Source organism: Palaemon carinicauda, unplaced genomic scaffold, assembly GCF_036898095.1.
Source record: "Palaemon carinicauda isolate YSFRI2023 unplaced genomic scaffold, ASM3689809v2 scaffold34, whole genome shotgun sequence".
NCBI classification, from domain to species: Eukaryota; Metazoa; Arthropoda; class Malacostraca; order Decapoda; family Palaemonidae; genus Palaemon; species Palaemon carinicauda.
The window spans coordinates 135,001-150,575 of NW_027171082.1; the positions used below are offsets into that span (position 1 = coordinate 135,001).

At 44.6% G+C, this 15,575-nt stretch overlaps 1 protein-coding gene across 4 annotated transcripts in view; it reads right to left on the minus strand.

Annotated features, from left to right (window-relative positions):
• Positions 1-15,575, minus strand: part of LOC137636604 (uncharacterized) — a 155,267-nt gene that overhangs the window by 6,019 nt on the left and 133,673 nt on the right. For all 4 annotated transcript variants that reach the window (XM_068369008.1, XM_068369007.1, XM_068369006.1 and 1 more), the window contains 3 exons: positions 14,360-14,483; positions 13,390-13,638; positions 5,037-5,185 (listed from right to left, as the gene is read on the minus strand). In XM_068369008.1, coding sequence (XP_068225109.1) covers positions 5,037-5,185; positions 13,390-13,638; positions 14,360-14,483 — 522 coding nt within the window. The remainder of the gene's footprint in view (positions 1-5,036; positions 5,186-13,389; positions 13,639-14,359; positions 14,484-15,575) is intronic.

Below are 15,575 nucleotides of genomic sequence, written 5' to 3' on the forward strand. Positions count from 1 at the left end.
GGAGGTCCTGTAGATCTTTATTGTTAAAAAGATCTAAGCCTCTGTGACTGAAGACTGATGCCAACATGCTTCTGTAACCCTTGAAAGTGGGAGCTGAAAGAGATCGCTCTTTTCTCAGATATAAGAGGAAGTCAGCTATTTGAGTTACAGAGGTACTGGTCGAGGATACGGATACTGACTTGCACCAGTTTAGGAAGATTCCCCACTTCGATTGGTAGACTCTAAGGGTGGATGTTCTCCTTGCTCTAACAATCGCTCTGGTTGCCTCCTTCGAAAAACCTCTAGTTCTCGAGAGTCTTTCGATACTCTGAAGGCAGTGAGACGAAGAGCGTGGAGGCCTTGGAGTACCTTCTTACGCGTGGCAGACGTAGCAGGTCCACCCTTAGGGGAAGAGTTCTGGGAACGTCTACTAGCCATCGAAGTACCTCGGTAAGTTATTCTCTCGCGGGCCAGAGGGAAGCAACTAGTGTCAACTTTGTCCCAACGTGAGAGGCGAACTTCTGCAGTACCTTGTTGACAAACTAGAACGGAGGGAATGCATATAGATCTAGATGAGACTAATCTAGTAGAAAGGCATCTAAAAGAACCACTGCTGGGTCTGTTGAGAGCCTCTTGGACATCGAGGTTGCGAAGAGATCTATGGTTGGATGGCCCCAGGTGACCCAAAGTCTCTTGCATACATCTCTGTGGAGGGTCCAATATATTGGAATTATTGTCCCTTCCTACTGAGACAAACTGCTAAGACATTCAAGATGCCTTGGAAGAAATTTGTTACTAGTGAAAAGTCTAGACCTGTTGAACAGGAGAGGAGGTCACTAGCGAACTCGCACCATGTCAGAGAGTAGGTCCCTCCTTGCTAGGAGATGAACATCAAAGCAGGGAGTTGTCCGTGTTGACCTCCATTACTTTGTCTTGAAGGAGAGACCTGAAGCTTTTCCAGGTCAGACTTACTGCCAGAAGCTTCTTGCAGTTAAAATGCATTGTCCTTTGACACGAGTTCCATAATCCCGAGCATTCCCTACCGCCTAAGGTCGCACCCCAGCCTACGTCCGATGCGTCTGAGAAGAGAACGTGGTTGGGAGTCTGAACAGTCAGGGGAAGACCCTATAAAAGGTTGATAAAGTCCTTTCCTCAGGTTAGACCAGACTTATCTTCCGGAAACCGGGATCGAGACCGCTTCTAGCGTCTTGTCCTTTTCCAGTGAAGAGCTAGATGAAACCGAAGAGGACGGAGGTGTAGTCTTCCAAGGGACACCAAATGCACCACGGATGACAGTGTCCTAACCAGACTCATCCACAGCCTGACAGGGCCGTATTCCTTCTTCAGCATCTTCTGGATGGATGGCAGGGCTGGGGATTGATCTTCTTGTTCAGCCATGTCCTCATCAGAGGGTTCCTCATCCGAAACTGATGAGGAAACGGCAACGGAGTGGGCAACGTCTGACTCGCTGAATCCGGTCGCACTGGTGGATGCGTGACGGAGCCGGACACAAGATCATGGTACTGCTGCACAGTCTGTGAACTGTCAACCATGGGGAAGCGAGGAAGTACAGCGACAACCCGAAACTGTCTAGACTGTCTGGGTAGTACAGACAACCCCTTATCGGGTTGCTGAGGTTGCCGCACTGCGTCACAACAAATCACCTCTGCTGGTTGTTGAACGTCTTCCCAGTGACACACTGAACGTCCACAACCACCTCCGAGAGTAGCATAACATCAACGTGCGACTGGCAACCCACACTGGGTCGCACCGGTGGAGGAACCATCTCAACTGGCGGACGTGAGTAGGATACCTCAGCGTCAACAGGGCGTACAACCAACCGGTAGGAAGGTCGTTGGCAAGAAGGGTCTTCTCCGTAAAAAATCCTCTATCAAGGACTAAGTTTGGACTGCATGTCTTGCAACAAAGCCCAAGGTCTATGGGAGCAGGTGTGGCAACAGACGGGGTTAGCGACTGAAGTGGAACCATTTACCCTCCCTGGAAGCATGTTATGCTTAAATAAAAGTCCATAGGAGGCTAAGCAGCTTAAGGCTCCTCTCCAAATGACAGAGTCCTCAAGGGAATATCAGAAGGAGGGAGAACAGCACTAGGCAACGTTATGAAACTGCTTGACAGTCTGTGAACTGTCAAAAACTGAACTGTCAACCACAACAGGAGCGTGAGGACATACAGCACTGGTGTATAAGTAGCAGACCAGAAGGCAACGTCATGTAACTGTATGACAGTTTGTGAGTTGGCAACAACCAAAGTTGTGTGGGGAAGCCTCAACTCCTGACTGACTAGTTTGCTGCTGGCGAGTGGCGGTAACCACAGTGTGTTGCGGAGGCTGACACACCGTGTCAAAACACGGCAGCTTGTGGTAGCTCACGCACGGCAACGGAGTCCTCTGTGTGTGGGAGTCATCATACATCTGGCAGGGTTGACTGTGCATGGGTGGAGGAGCTCTCACAACAAGAGTGTGAGAGCAGGAAGCCATGCCGGGCGCACAACCGTGGGAGGTGTAGGCCCACGGGTGCATCGTCAATCTTCTCCGCAGTCGGAGTGTGGGAGCTGGCAACAACAAAAGCAGAGTGCTGGTGCGTGGGAGGGGCTGCGGTGGGTTGAGGAGCATGCTGCATGGTATGCGGAGCATGCTGTAAGGTATGCAGAGCATGCTGCATGGGCAGCGGAGAATGCCGCATAGTGCTGGAACCCGGCAGCTCTACAGAACCTTCCCACTGCTGATGCGGTAGCTCACGCATGTTAGCAGATGGTGCAGCAAGAACATGCGTCTGGCAGGGTGGACTGCGCATCGGTGGTGGAGCTCTCACAGGTGGAGGGTGGGAGCAGGCAGCCGCAGTATCTGCTGAGCGCACAACCTCGGCGGGTTGTAGGTTAACAGGTGAATTGTCAACCTTCCAGCATGATACTCCTGCATGAAGGAGCAAGCTGAGACTGTATAGTCTGCAGCATGGACCACTAGGGTCTATGAAAGACAACAACAAACGGAGCTACTGTCCGTTGTGACTGAGGGTCTAAAACAGCTGGTGCGGCAACAGACGGAGGTACTGCCTGTTGCGGTACCACCTTGCCTCTCTTGGGAGGTGTGCAGTTGTCGTACTGCAGCGAGTCCGAACTGACCCAGTGGCTACACCTAGGCCGTTGGACTTGCGCGGAAAGGACCGACTTGCACTTAAAAGCTGCAAGATTTGGTCCATGGTTTCTGCGAGAAACCTCTTCCGCAGACGAGGAATAAATGGGCTCTCTCATCTTTGTGTGGGTGGGGTGATCACGTCGGCAACGTGTGTAGATACACCCGAAACCACGGAGGGAAACGTCTGTTCGTCGATCAAGGCCTGTGGAACCCATAAGTCCTTCGACATTACTTCTCCCTTGGGCTTGGGAGCTTGTAAGAGGTATCGGACTAGGTGAACAACTGGCACGAACAGACGAACCCTCGAACGCAACACTGTAACACTTTGCGCATATCACTTTATCACTTTTGATTTTCTGTTTGCACTTATTTCACTGAACTCGAAACTTTAAGTGGTTTGTACCTGAAACACCCAATCCTATCCTTCATTAAAAGGTAGTAATTGCGAAAACAGTATTACAATGTAACAGAAAAACATAATGAAAGATAAAGAATTCAGTGGCTGGAAAAGAGACTAAACACTAGATCAAATAAACTACGTTTAAAATCTCTCACCGCATAAAGCCTGGGAACAAGAATAAAACTCTAGAAACGTTTTACCTTCTTCCCCTATAGCGACTAGGGAGAAGAGCAAAAAACGAGAACAACGTTACTCGCTTGAACGAAACGTTTATCCTCCTCTCTCTCCCTCCGTCTCTATCTCTCTCTCTCTCTCTCTTGACTTAGAACCAGAGAGATGAGCCCAATTATATATATCGTTAAAACATATTATTTGTTAAAGGAAAATAACTGAAAGGTTTCCCAAATAAAAAGTTCCTTTATTAGAATTAAAACCATTTAAGCTAAGAAAGAATGAACGAAACGCTAGAATCGGTTTACTCTTACTGCAACGTGAAACCGTGAAATACTCTCTCTCTATCGTAACGATAGAGCGCAAGTTGAACGTTCTGAACGTCAACAACTGCGGAGACTAAACAAAACGTTAGTTCAACTTTGAAAACAGTACGAGACTATCAAAGAAATTCTTTCAAAAACATTAAAATTAAAATAGCATAAATTCTTAACAGGAAAAACGATATGACGGGCTCAATGTTAATTAACTTCGGTTCCAAGTAAGGACCGCCTACTATTAGGAAAGGTGACATATAAACAAACATAAAAATTAATTTTTATAAGTTTATAATAAATGGAAAGTTAATCGAAGAGGCCTATAAATGGCGGAGAGATATAAAATAAATTTATAACTTTGTTAAGCAAAATTACCAAAAACCTAAACACACTTCCGTCTAAGGGAAGGGTGGGTCATAAAAAGTGAAAGAGAGTCTATACTCTCTTCGACACCAACACTTCCGTCTAAGGGAAGGGTCGGCCATTTAAAAGTGAAAGAGAGTCCATACTCTCTTCGTCACCATAATTAAATCAAATTAATTCCAAAAGCTTGCTAAGCTAATGATAAAGCTTCCTGAATAGCGAAGGCTAAACTCTAGAGCAAATACATCACCAAATCGTGAACAATAACTCCAGAATCAACAGCGTATCCAAGTAGGTCTAGCCGGTGGCACGACAGAGGAAAAATTGAGTTCTTGTTGACAAGAAGTACTTGAGTACCTGCTCACAGATGGCGCTGTTGTGTACACCCCCACCTGTATAGCGATCGCTGGCGTATCCCGACCGTAGATTTCTGTCGGGCAACAGAGTTGACAGCTACATGATCATCGGGTAAGATTAATATTGAAAATTAAAATTTTCTGCATGTGAGAGAAACATATTAAATAACTAGTTTTTAAATTAAAATTTCCTGCAGTTATGTGAGAGTAACATCTTAAATAGCTACTTTATTTAAATTAAAATATTCTCTATCTATCTACAGTTTTTTTGTAGGGAATTAAAGATTAATACTGACGTCGTTGGTTCGTCCAGGAGAACCAAAGCGGGATTCCCAAGGAGGGCCATAGCTGTGGATAGCTTCCTCTTGATGCCTCCCGAAAGCTGCGATATGTAAGTATTGTGATCTTGCAACAATCCCATTTGTACCAGTGCTTTCCTAAGTACCTGGAAGTAAGCAAATTATTATAAGGGTGGATAAAAGTATGAAGACTGGGTAAGAAAATTATCCGCCTTAATGAGAAAGTTTACCCAATGGAAAGATAAGTAAATGCAATAGGGCGCACTATTCTATCTTGTTTTGTTTAAGTTTTTATAGTTTATATAGGAAATATTTAAAATTGTTGCTGTTCTTAAAATAGTTTATTTTTCCCTGTTTCCTTTTATCACTAGGCTATTTTCCCTGTTGGGGCTCCTGGGCTTATAGCATCCTGCTTTTCCAACTAGGGTTGTAGCTTAGCATTTAATAATAATAATAAAGTTCAAAAGTCCAGTGAAAACCTCTCTTAAAATAGTAACTCGGATCTTACCCATCCCATTGCGAACCTAACCTAACTCCTCGTCGAGTTTAGTTAATAGCGTTAAGTTCAGTAAGTGTTCTGAAAGTTCACTGCCTCTCACAGAACATAAAATTCTTTAATTACTTTAGTTCCTTCTGCTGCTAAACTCTTGAATGCCGCAATCCTAGTCGCTCGCTCCATAAGACAACTAAATTGTGAGACAGAACACAGAGTCTGGATATTAATATCCTTCCGTTCACTAAAGTAAGCGCTCCTAAATTATATCATATTACATAAACCTATAGCATATCGTATGATTTCCTTAAATCCTGTTTGGGTAAACAAAGTTTCAACTGAAATCAATTGTTTGCATCATGTTTTGTTTAGTAGTATGTTCCATTCGCTTGTAAGCTCGGCCACTAATTCATAACGGGATAATCAAAGTGGGGTAAATGTAGGCACTAGCGCATATGCTAACGAATCAAGTCTTCTACGCTCGTGTCCAGCATCTCCCATATTTACTCCAGTTATAAACAAATGAGAAAATCTGCTGATTTTCCCTCATTTTAACATATGATACAGGAAATTGAAGAGAGAGGAACATGGAGGCAACTTTGAAACTGAGGAATCATCTTAACCCTTTTACCCCCAAAGGACGTACTGGTACGTTTCACAAAAGCCATACCTTTACCCCCATGGACGTACCGGTACGTCCTTGCAAAAAACTGCTATTCAAATTTTTTTTTTTCATATTTTTGATAATTTTTTAAGAAAATTCAGACATTTTCCAAGAGAATGAGACCAACCTGACCTCTATGACAAAAATATGTTATTTTTATTAATAAAATAAATTTTTGAATATACTTACCCGATAATCATGTAGCTGTCAACTCCGTTGCCCGACAGAATTCTATGGAGGGATACGCCAGCTATCACAATACTAGAAGGGGGTGTATTTACCAGCGCCACCTGTGGCCAGGTACTCAAGTACTTCTTGTTGACACCTCCTCAATTATTCCTCGGTCCACTGGTTCTCTATGGGGAGGAAGGGAGGGTCGATTAAATCATGATTATCGGGTAAGTATATTCAAAAATTTATTTTATTAATAAAAATAACATTTTTCAATATTAAACTTACCCGATAATCATGTAGCTGATTCACACCCAGGGGGGTGGGTGAAAAACCAGTGTACAAGACTAAAGGATAGCTAAGTATCCCGTATTTCATATAATCAGTTATCCACAATAACAATGAAATAATAAGTACCTGGTAAGGAAGTCGACTTGAACCGTTACTCTGCCTTTAATAAGATCGTCTTCCTTACTGAGCGCAGCGTTCCTCTTGGGAGGCTGAATCAACTCAAAGGTGCTAAAGTATACAGGGCTGCAACCCATACTAAAGGACCTCATCACAACCTTTAACCTTGGCGCTTCTCAAGAAAGAATTGACCACCCGCCAAATCAACAAGGATGTGGAAGGCTTCTTAGCCGACCGTACAACCCATAAAAAGTATTCAAGAGAAAGGTTAAAAAGTTATGGGATTATGGGAATGTAGTGGCTGAGCCCTCGCCTACTACTGCATTCGTTGCTACGAATGGACCCAGGGTGTAGCAGTACTCGTAAAGAGACTGGACATCTTTGAGATAGAATGATGCGAACACTGACTTGCTTCTCCAATAGGTTGCATCCATAACACTCTGCAGAGAACGGTTCTGTTTGAAGGCCACTGAAGTAGCCACAGCTCTCACTTCATGTGTCCTTACCTTCTGCAAAGCAAGGTCTTCTTCCTTCAGATGAGAATTTGCTTCTCTAATCAGAAGCCTGATGTAGTAAGAAACTGTGTTCTTAGACATTGGTAGAGAAGGCTTCTTGATAGCACACCATAAGGCTTCTGATTGTCCTCGTAATGGTTTTGACCTTCTTAGATAGTACTTAAGAGCTCTAACTGGGCAAAGTACTCTCTCCAGTTCGTTCCCCACCATGTTGGACAGGCTTGGGATCTCGAACGACTTAGGCCAAGGACGGGAAGGAAGCTCGTTTTTAGCCAAAAAACCGAGCTGCAAGGAACATGTAGCCGTTTCAGATGTGAAACCTATGTTCCTGCTGAAGGCGTGGATCTCACTTACTCTTTTACCTGTTGCTAAGCACACGAGGAAAAGAGTTTTTAATGTGAGGTCCTTAAAAGAGGCTGATTGGAGCGGTTCAAATCCTGATGACATTAGGAACCTTAGGACCACGTCTAGATTCCAGCCTGGAGTGGACAACCGACGTTCCTTTGAGGTCTCAAAAGACCTAAGGAGGTCCTGTAGATCTTTGTTGGAGGAAAGATCCAAGCCTCTGTGGCGGAAAACCGCTGCCAACATACTTCTGTAACCCTTGATCGTAGGAGCTGATAGGGATCTTACGTTCCTTAGATGTAACAGGAAGTCAGCAATCTGGGTTACAGTGGTACTGGTTGAGGAAACTGCATTGGCCTTGCACCAGCTTCGGAAGACTTCCCATTAAGACTGATAGACTCTGAGAGTGGATGTCGTCCTTGCTCTGGCAATCGCTCTGGCTGCCTCCTTCGAAAAGTCTCTAGCTCTTGAGAGTCTTTCGATAGTCTGAAGGCAGTCAGACGAAGAGCGTGGAGGTTTGGGTGTACCTTCTTTACGTGAGGTTGACGCAGAAGGTCCACTCTTAGAGGAAGAGTCCTGGGAACGTCGACCAGCCATTGCAGTACCTCGGTGAACCATTCTCTCGCGGGCCAGAGGGGAGCAACCAACGTCAGCCGTGTCCCTTTGTGAGAGGCGAACTTCTGAAGTACCCTGTTGACAATCTTGAACGGCGGGAATGCATACAGGTCGAGATGGGACCAATCCAGCAGAAAGGCATCCACGCGAACTGCTGCTGGGTCTGGAATCGGAGAACAATACAAGAGGAGCCTCTTGGTCATCGAGGTAGCGAATAGATCTATGGTTGGCTGACCCCACAGGGCCCAAAGTCTGCTGCAAACATTCTTGTGAAGGGTCCACTCTGTGGGGAAGACCTGACCCTTCCGGCTGAGGCGATCTGCCATGACATTCATATCGCCCTGAATGAGCCTCGTTACCAGCGTGAGCTTTCGATCTTTTGACCAAATGAGGAGGTCCCTTGCGATCTCGAACAACTTCCTCGAATGAGTCCCTCCCTGCTTGGAGATGTAAGCCAAGGCTGTGGTGTAGTCGGAGTTCACCTCCACCACCTTGTTAAGCTGGAGGGACTTGAAGTTTATCAAGGCCAGATGAACTGCCAACAACTCCTTGCAATAGATGTGAAGTGTCCTTTGCTCCTGATTCCATGTTCCCGAGCATTCCTGTCCGTCCAGTGTCGCACCCCAGCCCGTGTCCGATGCGTCCGAGAAGAGACGGTGGTCGGGGGTCTGAACAGCCAATGGTAGACCTTCCTGAGAAGAATGCTGTTCTTCCACCACGTTAGAGTAGACCTCATCTCTTCGGAAACAGGAACTGAGCCCGTCTCTAGCGTCATGTCCTTTATCCAGTGAGCAGCTAGATGATACTGAAGGGGGCGGAGGTGGAGTCTCCCTAACTCGATGAACAGGGCCAGCGATGAAAGTGTCCCTGTTAGACTCATCCACTGCCTGACTAAGCATCGGTTCCTTCTCAGCATGCTCTGGATGCATTCTAGGGCTTGGAAGATCCTTGGGGCCGACGGACAAGTCCGAAAAGCTCGACTCTGAAGATCCATACCCAAGGAGACAATGGTCTGGGATGGAACGAGCTGAGACTCCTCAAAATTGACCAGGAGGCCCAGTTCCTTGGTCAGATCCATAGTCCATTTGAAAATCTCCAGACAGCGACGACTTGTGGGAGCTCTTAAAAGCCAGTCGTCTGACGGAGCCGGACACAAGATCATGATACTGCTGCACAGTCTGTAAACTGTCAATCATGGGCAAGCGAGGAAGTACAGTGACAACCCGAATCTGTCTAGACTGTCTGGGTCGTACAGACAACTCCTTAACGGGTTGCTGAGGTTGCCGCACTGCGTCACAACAAGTCACTTCTGTTGGTTGTTGAACGTCTTCCCCGTGACACATTGACTCCGTAAACAAAAAATCCTCTAACAAGGACTAAGCTTGGACTGCATGTCATGCAACACAGCTCAAGGTCTATGGGAGCAGGTGTGGTAACAGACGGGATTAGCGGCTGAAGTGGAACCATTACCTTCCCTGTAAGCATGTTATGCTTAAATAAAAGTCCATAAGAGGTTATGCAGCTAAAGGCTCCCTCCAAATGACAGAGTCCTCAAGGGAATATCAGAAGGAGGGAGAAAAGAACTTTCTCATCTACAGGGACCTTATCCTAGAAAAGCTAAGTTCTCTGAGTGAGGGTTCACTGGTGCAAAAGCAGCAGACTAGAAGGCAACGTTATGAAACTGCTTGACAGTCTAGTGAGTTGGCAACAACCCAAGATGTGTTGAGAAGCATGCGGTAAGGTATGCAGAGCATGATGTATGCAGAGTATGCTGTATGCAGAGCATGCTGTATGTAGAGCATGTTGTATGCAGAGCATGCTGAATGCAGAGCATGCTGTATGCAGAGCATGTTGTATGCAGAGCATGCTGAATGCAGAGCATGCTGTATGCTGAGCATGAAGTAAGCAGAGCCTGCTGTAAGCAGAGCCTGCTGTAAGGAAAGCAGAGCGTGTGCATGGCGTTTAACATTTCTCAGAAATTCCATGACCAGTGCTAGAGTGCTTTATGCATGCTTGCATGGGGTTTAAACCACGGAATGAAAATGGAGGTAAGGTATGCTGAACAGCAGAGTCAGAACGAGCTGGAACAACAATAGTTGTGGTTTCCTCTTCAAGACTCCGTTGAGGGAACACCTGAGGCTCAGTCTGCAAAGGCTGAATAAAAGACAAGCAGAAGGAAGGCGCATGGGTGGAGGAGGCTGACTCCTAGCATGAGTGGTTGCACCCAAGGGTTGCGCTTGCTGAGCGGTTGGCGGAAGCGGAGTAGCAAGTTCCAGTTCCTGTGGAGTGAGCGGAGCGCGATGAGGAAGAGGCTGCGCAGAACAAGGTAAATGTCTCGCAAGCTGAGGCTCCTGAGGCGCAAGGCTAAGGTGTTGTGGTGCTTGCCTTGTGGAGGGTTGAGCTCGCTGCAGCGAGAGCTGAGGAGACTGACTCATGGACGGGAGAGGTTGTTGTACCTCAACCGAGTGTTGCATCACTGGTGGAGCAGCAAGTGGAGGCGGAGGAAGAGAGGTATAATCCTCCTGATCCCAATGTAAAGGTTGCCTTAAGGAAGGCGGAGGCTGAACACCACAGGGAACAGCAAACTCAGCACGTGGCTCAACATCGTACGCCTGGCAGGTGGAACTGCGATCAGGCGGAGCGAGCGTAGGCGGAGCGAGCGTAGGCGGAGGGAGTGTAGGCGGAGGCGGAGGAGTAACACTCTCAGCCCGACACTCACGCATTAAGTCCGAAAGCTGTGCTTGCATGGACTGTAGTAGAGTCCACAACATCGTACGCCTGGCAGGTGGTACTGCGATCAGGCGGAGCGAGTGCAGGTGGAGGGAGTGTAGGCGGAGGCGGAGGAGCAACACTCTCAGCCCGACACTCACGCATCAAGTCCGAAAGCTGTGCTTGCATGGACTGTAGTAGAGTCCACAACATCGTACGCCTGGCAGATGGTACTGCGATCAGGCGGAGCGAGTGTAGGTGGAGGGAGTGTAGGCGGAGGCGGAGGAGCAACACTCTCAGCCCGACACTCACGCATCAAGTCCGAAAGCTGTGCTTGCATGGACTGTAGTAGAGTTCACAACATCGTACGCCTGGCAGGTGGTACTGCGATCAGGCGGAGCGATCATAGGCGGGGGGGAGTGTAGGCGGAGGCGGAGGCGCAACACTCTCAGCCCGACACTCACGCATCAAGACCGAAAGTTGTGACTGTATGGACTGCAGTAGAGTCAACTTGGGGTCGGCAGACACTAAGTTCTGCTGAGGTAAAGCCTTAACAGCAGAGATCTGTTGTGGCAGAACCTTACTCCTCTTAGGCGGAGTGTAATCAACTGATGACTGAGGAGAGTCAGAGCTAACCCAATGACTGCATTCGGGTTGTGAACTTTAACTTCGTACGTCTGGCATAGGTCTGGACTTAACGTTTAAGAGGTCTTGAGACCTGAGACCAGCGTTACTCTGCCTTTATTTTCTCCCCTAATCTCTTCTGCAGACGAGCAAAATAAGGGCTCAATCGTCTGCGGGTGGGAGTGACGGTCTCGGTAAGACACGCCCACAACCACCGAGGATACTTCTGTGCGCCGATCAAGGCCTGCTGAACCCTTATGCCCTTCGACATTGCTTCTCCCCTGGGCTTGGGAGCTTGCAAGAGGTCCCGGACTGGGAGGACGACTGGCGCGCACAAAAGTACCCTCACGCACTAATCACTTATCACTTTGATTTCTGTTTGCACTTATTTCACTGAACTCGAAACTTTAAGTGGTTTGTACCTGAAATACGCAATTCTATCCTTTCTCAAAGTTAGTAATTGCGAAAACAGAATTACAATGTAACAGAAAAAACTAATGAAAGATAATTCAGTGGCTGGAAAGAGACTAAACACTAGATCACTCTAGAAACGTTTAGTTTCTTCCCCTAAAGAGACTAGGGAGAAGAGCAAAAACGATAACGACGTTACTCGTACGCCTGGCAGGCTTGAATGAAACGTTTATCCTCTTTCTCCCTCCGTCTCTATCTCTCTCTCTCTCTCTCTCTCTCTCTTGACTTAGAACCTGAGAGAAGAGCCCAATCATATATATCGTTAAAACATATTATTGTTAAAGGAAAAAACTGAAAAGTTCCTTTATTAGGATCAAAACCATTAAGTTAAGAAAGAATGAACAAAACGCTAGACACGGTTACTCTTACTGCAACGTGAAACCGTGAACATTCTTTCTCTATCGTAACGATAGAGTGCAAGTTGAACGTTCTGAACGTCAACAACTGCAGAGACAAAACAAAACGTTAGTTCAACTTTGAAAACAGTACGAGACTGTCAAAGGAAATCTTTCAAACTCTGTGGCGGAAATAGCATAATATGTTAACAGGTAAAACCGAAATGACGGGCTCAAAGTTTATTAACTTCGGTAAAAGACCGCCTACTATTAGGAAGGTCGAATATAAACAAATATAAAAATTAATTTTAATGAGTTTATAATAAAAGGAAGTTAATCGAAGAGGCCTATAAGAGGCGGAGAGATATAAAATCTATAACTTTTGTTAAGCAAAATTAAGAAAGAGAGTCTAAACTCTCTTAGACACCAACACTTCCGTCTAAGGGAAGGGTCGGCCATTGAAAGGTGAACGAGAGTTCATACTCTCTCGTCACCATAATTAATCAAATTAATTCCAAAAGCTAACTAAGCTAATATAGAAGTTTCCAGTAAAGCGACAGCCGAAATCAAAGAGAAATACTTCACCAAAGTCGTGAAAATACTCCAAGAACATAAGCGTATCCCAGAACGTCTTGCCGGAAGCACGACAGAGGAATAATTGAGGAGGTGTCAACAAGAAGTACTTGAGTACCTGGCCACAGGTGGCGCTGGTAAATACACCCCCTTCTAGTATTGTGATAGCTGGCGTATCCCTCCATAGAATTCTGTCGGGCAACGGAGTTGACAGCTACATGATTATCGGGTAAGTTTAATATTGAAAATAAGGCTGTTAAAGCAATTTAAAAAAAAATATACTGCAAAATGTGCTGGGAAAAAAATAACCCCTGGGGGTTAAGGGTTAGAAATTTCCAAATAGCCTGGGGGGTAAAAGGTTTAAACCTTACATTTACTATGTTATGTTAGGTTTGGCTCTAGGAAGAAAAATCAAAACTATATTTACCTGTGACACTTCTGCTTTGGGGAATCCCCTAACCAGAGCCATGACAGTAAGGGCCTCCCTGGGAGTGAGGTTCGGATCCAGAGCTTCACTTTGTGGACAGTAACCCATCATTGGGTGAGGTTGAGCAAGAGCCTTTTCTAACAATTGACCGTTGATCAAGATTTCTCCTCTGGACGGTCGAAGCTCCCCGGTCACGCAGCGGAACGTGGTGGTTTTTCCAGCTCCGTTTAGTCCGAGCAAACTGAAACACTTGAAAAGATGAAGCTGTTAGTATATGGAAATATTCATCAGCAACCTAATAAAAAACTGTGAGGCATCTTTATGGAAGTGAAATTGTGTATGAACTACTATTGGACAGTCATTTATTATCTGGTAAGGAAAGTAGGTAAGATGTGTACTGTATCATAATTCCCTGCAAAAATCTATTTGAATAAAGCATTGAATGGAAATTAGACATTTTTAGTAGCTAACTACATTCTTCCTAACTTTTAAAATCAAGAATAATTGCCATTAATCAAATTTGAAACAGTATTAATCTTTAGGTTTTGGATTGGGAACAAGGAAATTGAGATAAATCAGAAGTTCTTACTTTTTTAGTTAACTAAATGCAAGTACTAACACCACTGCAAGTATAGTAATAATCATGTGAACAGAACAATGGTCAAATCTAAGGGCAGAACAAAGACAATGTTTTTCAATGTATTCTACCCTGCATCTCATGTTAAATTATTACTAAACTACTGTTATTTTGAGAATACAAATGTCCCCTTCATGCGGGTCTGTGTACAAAGCATACAAGTAATTTACAATATGGCATCCTACTCTCCTACCCAAATAGTTCTTTGTACCAGCCATGTAATTGGCTTTTCTTAAGGTGCAACAACATGAATGAATTGGGTTTACAAACTCAAAATTATGTTCTGGAGTTTGCTTTGCATTGACGTGTTTACAGACTATCTTGATATTATACCTCACCACCCCTCAATGCCAGGAACAAGTTGGAAACAGCAACTGAAGGAGGAGAGGTGAAATCCTTGCCGAGTCCAACTATGCGAAGAACGGTGTCATACAGAGAAGCTCCACCGCACTGGATTCTGGAAAGATATCGTATTACAATGTGAAAATACCACGACTACATTTTTAACTAGAGGGGCACTCAGTTGACAGCAAACCTCCGCTGTGGCAGCTTATTTCTCGACCTTGACCTTCATTGGTGTGTATTTTCTTATCAAATATTAACCAAGTTTGAAGACTCTGTGACAAAGATGTCCAAACTTATGGCTGATTACGTGAACTGGACATTATGATTGACCGTGACCTTCCAAAATTTAATAATTTCAAGCTTTTTACATAACAGTTAATCCCTGTAAGTTTCATTACTCTACGATTAAAATTGTGGCCAAAAAGCTGTTCACAATCACACACACAAATGGTCGAAAACGTAAACCTCCTTCCAACTAAGTTGGCGGAGGTAAAAAGAATTTGACAAGACATCAACAGCGTCATCATTATAACTGAATTTAATTTAAACTTATAGATTAGAAAATTATGGTTCATGATATAAATATTTCGAGGGAGTCAGTGAACTTAATTATTATACATTGATATAGGTGTTACCCTGGGACCAAATTTGATAAAAAGAATTAGTTTCCACTTGATGAATTTTACTCTCCTGAAAGTGAAAGCTATAAGTACTTAGTAAAAAATAGCAATTGTATATACAGTACAATTACATTGAAAATATCTACTGAGAAAAAGCCTATGACCATGAACTTCAAGTTAAATTAGTTACTTGTGAAACAGGTGATGAAACATATTACAGTTAATGGATTTTGCCGGGAAGGAAAATAAATAAAATTTCTTCCAAAATTCAATTGACTTCGATTACAGGAGAATATTTTCATGCTGGCATAAAGGAAAATCAGTAACTATTAAACATGCAAATAATTAATAAAAACAGCTATCTTTATTCATAAATGTTCCTACATATATTGAGTAAAATACAACCCACTGCTCTCTCTCCAATTTAGTGATCAATTTTTTTTTGTATCTTACATATCCCTGTTCACACTTTCATCGTCATGCTAATGTACAAAGCATTAGCATCAAACCCATTCTAATAATAAATATGTTGAGTAGGGTTACTATGAAATCTTATCTCCTTCAATGGACAAGTGGTTTAAGTA